This window comes from Calidris pugnax, unplaced genomic scaffold (assembly GCF_001431845.1).
Source record: "Calidris pugnax isolate Ruff unplaced genomic scaffold, ASM143184v1 scaffold459, whole genome shotgun sequence".
NCBI classification, from domain to species: domain Eukaryota; kingdom Metazoa; phylum Chordata; class Aves; order Charadriiformes; family Scolopacidae; genus Calidris; species Calidris pugnax.
In genome coordinates, this window is record NW_015091670.1 from 778,390 (window position 1) to 783,993 (window position 5,604).

At 67.0% G+C, this 5,604-nt stretch overlaps 1 protein-coding gene across 1 annotated transcript in view; it reads right to left on the bottom strand.

Moving 5' to 3' along the window:
• The window catches only part of LMF2 (lipase maturation factor 2), a 10,718-nt gene that overhangs the window by 2,400 nt on the left and 2,714 nt on the right, over window positions 1-5,604 (bottom strand). Inside the window, exons 4-12 of the mRNA XM_014961946.1 lie at window positions 4,389-4,417; window positions 3,933-4,129; window positions 3,516-3,694; window positions 2,712-2,850; window positions 2,227-2,361; window positions 1,998-2,103; window positions 1,587-1,683; window positions 1,273-1,455; window positions 20-213 (exon numbers count right to left, since the gene is read on the bottom strand). Coding sequence (XP_014817432.1) covers window positions 20-213; window positions 1,273-1,455; window positions 1,587-1,683; window positions 1,998-2,103; window positions 2,227-2,361; window positions 2,712-2,850; window positions 3,516-3,694; window positions 3,933-4,129; window positions 4,389-4,417 — 1,259 coding nt within the window. The remainder of the gene's footprint in view (window positions 1-19; window positions 214-1,272; window positions 1,456-1,586; window positions 1,684-1,997; window positions 2,104-2,226; window positions 2,362-2,711; window positions 2,851-3,515; window positions 3,695-3,932; window positions 4,130-4,388; window positions 4,418-5,604) is intronic.

Sequence of the window (5,604 nt, forward strand, 5' to 3'; positions counted from 1 at the left end):
AGTGTGCCCCCCAGCGTGCCCCCCACCCCCCCGGCCCTGCTCACCGTCCCCCTTGCCCTGCAGCAGGCGGTACACGAAGCTGGTGAACCAGGGGCTGTTGGTGTGATGGTCCAGCGCCGCGAACCACATCTGCCAGTCCAGGCGGGGCTGGGGGGGGGCGACCACTGGGGGGGCCACGCTGACGTTGCCGGGCTTGTACATGAACTCGATCTCCTGTGGGGAAAGGAGCAGAGTGGGCTGGGGGGCCTCCAGCAGCTGGGTGGGATGTGGAACCTCCCCCAGCCCCGGCTGTCCCCAGGCAGAGCTCCCCCCGACTCACCCCCATGGCCCCCCGAGGGTTACGGGCTCCTTGCAGAGGGACAAAGCCCACGGGGGGACAGCTGGGTGCCCCAGAGGAGACCATTACAGGGGGACAGGGACACTTGGCTGCACTGGAGTCTGTTCCTCAGCCACGGTTCAGCCCTTCCCCACAGCCCCCCTAGCACCCCAATGGATTGTTGAACTCAATTCACCAAGGCCAAGTACCGGGTCCTGCCCTGGGCTCACCCCAACCCCATGGACGCTCCAGGCTGGGGGGAGAGGGGCTGGAAATGGTGGAAAAGGACCTGGGGGTGTTGGACGAAGTGACTGAAAACGAGCCAGCAGTGTGCCCAGGTGGCCACAAATCCAACAGCACCCTGGCCTGTGTCAGGACCAGTGTGACCGTCCCCCTGAACTGGGCACTGGTGAGGCCCCACCTCGAGGGCTGGGTCCAGCTCTGGGCCCCTCACTACAAAAAAGACCTTGAGGGGCTGGAGCAGGTCCAGAGAAGGGCAACGGAGCTGGGGAGGGGGCTGGAGACCAAGGAGAAGGGTCTGGAGAACTTCTGAGGGAGCTGGGGGTGTTCAGCCTGGAGAAAAGGAGGCTGAGGGGAGACCTTCTCGCTCTCTCCAACTCCCTGAAAGGAGGGGGCAGCCAGGGGGGGATTGGTCTCTTCTCCCAACCCACAGGCCATGGGACAAGAGGAAACGGCCTCAGGTTGCCCCAGGGGAGGTTTAGGATGGAGATTGGGGAAAATGTCCTCCCCAAAAGGGTTGTGAAGCCTTGGCAGAGGCTGCCCAGGGCAGTGGTGGAGTCCCCATCCCTGGAGGGATTTGAAAGCCGGGCAGACGTGGTGCTGAGGGCCATGGGTCAGTGGTGGGTTTGGCAGTGCTGGGTCCATGGTTGGACTTGGTATCAAGGGTCTTTTTCCAACCACAAGGACTCTGTGGCTGTGCCAAGGGGGAAGCTCACCGTCCAGCTCTGCTTGTCGTAGCTGCCCTCCAGCACCACCTCGGGCCGCCCCCCGACGCCCGTCATCCTGCGGAACAGCCCGTAGGAGTTCACCACCTGGTACCGCTCCACGGCCTTGAACATCTGGCGGATGCCAGGCCACAGCTGGCTGTTGGACTCGTGGTCGATGTAGGTGAAGGGCACCTGGGGGGAGGCAGAGAGCGGCTCCGTCGCCGTGGGGCAGAGCGGCTCGGGGGGGCCAGGAGGAGCCTCCTGCTCCCTGTACCCCGAGACACGGGTGTCCCCCGCCGTCCCCTCCCTGCCCAGCCCCTCACCAGGCTGATGGCGAACATCCCCACGGTGGCCGTGGTGAACACTGCCCACTGCAGCGTGGCCCAGAGCTTCCAGAAGCAGCCGCGGACGCAGAGACACCTGCAAATGGGGCAGAAACGGGTCAGGGGCGCACAGCCCCACAGGGCTGGGGCTGCCGTGGTGAGTCGTGGGGTCCAGAGCCCCCCCCACGCTGTGCCCAAAGCTGTGGAGGGCTCAGCCCCACTCCCACATCCCTCCCGAGTCACCCAGCACCCCCCACCCCACGCTGACTCCAAGCACCCCACGCCAGCTCCCCCACATCCCTCCACACATGGATTTCACCCCTGGGGATGGCACTGGCCACCCCGTTCCTGCCCAGCCCCCCAGAGCAGAGCCTCAGGGCCCTGGGGGGGCCCAGCCTCCCCAACACCCACCTGTACAGGGCGAGGAGGATCTCCCAGGCGAGCGAGAGGAAGGCCAGCCCCACCAGCGGCAGGGTCACCACCTGCAGCCACATGGTGAACTCGTGGTAGGTGAAGGCTGGGGAGAAGGAAAACCCACGGGGTCAGCGAGGAGCCTCTCGAGCCACAGAGGGAGCAGGGCACCAGGCTGGGCCATGGGGACAACGGGCTGGTAGCCCCTGCGGGTCCAGCTGTGACGTACCCACTTTGGAGTCCAGCAGCCTCTTCTCCCAGTTGATCTCCAGGCCGAAGTACTGGGCGCTCCAGTAGAGCAGGAGGGCGTAGGCGCTGAGCTCCACCATGGTGGAGAGGAAGGACCGCAGGCTGGGGGGCCAGGCTGCCACAGAGCAGGGCTACTGAGTGCTGGGGGCTCGGTGAGCCCGACCCACCGAGGGGGGGGATAAAGGGTGGCCCGAGAGCCTGGGCATGAAGCGGGCAGTGCTGGGCACAACCCCACAGCAGGAGCCAACACGCTGCTTCATGGGGAACCCCAATGGAGCACCCCATGGACACAGACCCCCCATCCCAGGGGGCAGCAGCTCCCACAGCACCGAGCCACGGGGCAGCCAGAATGATGCCTCTCACTGTCACACCCAGACTGGGATGGTCAGTGACGGTGGCCTGTCCCCTCCCCACCCCGGGCACGGCAGAAAGGGGACCCCACCTCCCCAGAGAGAGGGGACTCACTGCTGGTGTGTCTCCTCTTGCTGCGGCCCAGCCAGGGCCCCACGTGCTCCTCGTCCAGCAGGGAGAAGGCCAGGACGATGGTCAGCATGTTGAAGAAGTTGTAGTTACCCGTGAGGATGATGAGGACCTGCAGCAGGACCTGGGGAGGAGCGAAGGGCTGGGATGTCACAGTGCTGGGGGGCAGAGGACCTCAGGCACCCCCAGCAGCAGTGGGGCCACCCCAGCACCCAGAGTCCTGCCTGCAAGGGGCCTGCAGAGCAAGGAGCCTGTCCTGCCCCTGTGCGGAGTGGGGTCCCTGCCCCTGGGGAACCCCACGGCACCCAGAGCAGGAGTGGGGGGCCCGGCTCTGTCCCTGCCCCTGGGGAACCCCCACAGCACCCAGAGCAGGAGTGGGGGGCCCAGCTCTGTCCCTGCCCCTGGGGAGCCCCATGGCACCCAGAGCAGGAGCCTGGCTCTGTCCCTGCCCCTGTGGAGCCCCATGGCACCCAGAGCAGGAGTGGGGGGGCCTAGCTGAGTCCCTGCCCCTATGGAGCCCCATGGCACTCAGAGAAGGAGTGGGGGGCCCAGCTCTGTCCCTGCCCCTGGGGAGCCCCATGGCACCCAGAGCAGGAGCCTGGCTCTGTCCCTGCCCCTGTGGAGCCCCATGGCACCCAGAGCAGGAGTGGGGGGGCCTAGCTGAGTCCCTGCCCCTATGGAGCCCCATGGCACTCAGAGAAGGAGTGGGGGGCCCAGCTCTGTCCCTGCCCCTGGGGAGCCCCCACAGCACCCGGAGCAGGAGCGGGGGGCCCGGCTCTGCCCACCCACCTGGCTGTAGAAGGCGAAGAGGCGGAGGCGGCGGATGGGCGCGAAGAAGAGGAGCGGGACAGCGATCTCGATGACGTAGGTGGCCACCACACTGAACTTCTGGAACCAGACGGGCAGCTGGTGGGCAAACCAGGCGACGGGCGTGGGGATGCACTGGGTCTCGTAGTGATAGGTGAGAGCTGGGGGGGGAAAGGAGGGGTCAGGGGTGCGGGGAGGGGTGCGGGGACACGGCTCGGAGCAGGCAGAGCTGACACAGAGCTGTGCCCAACACGGGAGAGGTGCTGGCAACAGTCACCCACAGCCCCACAGCTGCCTATGGGGCACGGGAGGCACAGCCTGAGGGCATTCCTCACCCCCCCTGCCTGGCAGAGGCACCCCAAAAGCCTGTGCCACCCCCCAGCCCGTGCCACCCCTCACCTGTGAGCCCCCACCAGGTGGGACAGCGGCTGGTCAGCTTCACCACGCCGGAGGCAAACATGAGCCGGAAGAGGAGCCAGCGCACCAGCCAGAAGGTGACACTGTCGTGGGGACGCCAGGCTGTGGACCGCCACTTCAGGAGGTGCAGGGGGGCCACCAGCACCGCCAGGAACCCTGCTTCCAGCAGGAGGCTGTCCCTGTTGGGGACACACAGGGCGTGTGTGAACTGCCACAGACCCGTGGGGCAGCTCTGCACCCACAGCCTGGGGTGCCAAGGGGCTGGCTGGCCTGTCACCCCTTCCCGAAGGTGGGAAGCCAGGTCACTGCTGCCCGAGGGGACACAGCCCTGCATGCCAGGGGGCTTGGGCAAGCTGTGGCCCAGCTCCCCCGGCACAGAGACCCCACAGCAGCCCCCCGGGTCAGCGCAATGGAAGGGCCGAGGTGGGGCTGACTTACCACTGGAAGTAGAGGAAGACCTGCCCCACCTGCGGAGAGAGGGAGCAGGCAGTGAGTGGGGCACAGTTTCACAGTTTGGCGCCCGGCCCCTTCCCCACAACCACCCCACGGAGAGGGGGCAGAAGGGCCAGGAGGTGACCACAGCTCCCTCCTGGCTCCCCCCAGTCCCGGCCCAGGCTGGGGATAGAGGGGTGGGGAGCAGCCCTGCCCAGAAGGGCTTGGGTGAGCTGGGGGGGGAGGAAAGCTGGCCATGGGCTGGCAATGTGGGCTGGCAGCCCAGAAAGCCCCTCACATCCTGGGCTGCATCCTCAGCAGCACAGCCAGCAGGGCAAGGGGGGGGATTCTGCCCCTCTGCTCCGCTCTGGGGAGACCCCCCCACGCCAGTGCTGCTCGGGGGGGCTGGCAGCCTTGCAGCCACACTGGGAGACAGCGTCACCGCAGGCAGGAACCACCCCGGGCTTCCCAGCCCCGAGCAGCCGCGGGTGCTGCTTCCTCTCCCCGCCGAGGCAGCCAGTCACTGCCAGCCCCAGCTCCCACCCCACCTCTCCCTGCGCCCAAAATACAGCCCACGCAGCTCAGCAGGGCCCAGCAGGGCTCCCCGTGTGAGGGGGGCGGCTCACCAGGGCTCCCCATGGGGCACAGCCGTGAGCAATCCACAGGGGATGGGGTAACAGCACCGTGGGGCAGCCCCCCCAGCGTGAGAGAAACCCCACTCCTGGGGCTTTTCCTGGACTCCCAGCCCGTTCCCTGCAGCCACCGGTGCCAGGGCCAGCCCGAGCCCCAGCAGGAGGGAGCAGGAGGGAGCAGCACCGGGCTTTCTTTGGGCAGGGCAGCAGAGCTTCTCCCTGGGGTGAGAGCCGCCCAGCCCCACAGGGATTTTCAAGTACATGCGGGTTTTTTACTCTTTAGTTTCCCTGGTTTCAGAGGGAAGAGAAACCTTCCTCCCCCACCGCTGTGCGAGCGGGCTCTGACTCACCCCAGCTCCTCCGCAGGAAGGAGCCCCACAGCGAGCACTAACGAGCACTAACGGCTCAGGAGGGCGGATTCATGGCTGGGGGGCACAGAGCTCTCAGGGATGTGGGGAAAGGGCCCTGGGGAGGCTGTGGGCGGGCAGGGGACAGAGCTGACCCCTCAGCAGTGTCAGAGTTAGCTTTGCAAGTAAGTCTGGGGGGGAGTTTATCCCAGGGAAGGCACAAGGATGGGGCCGCACCCCCCC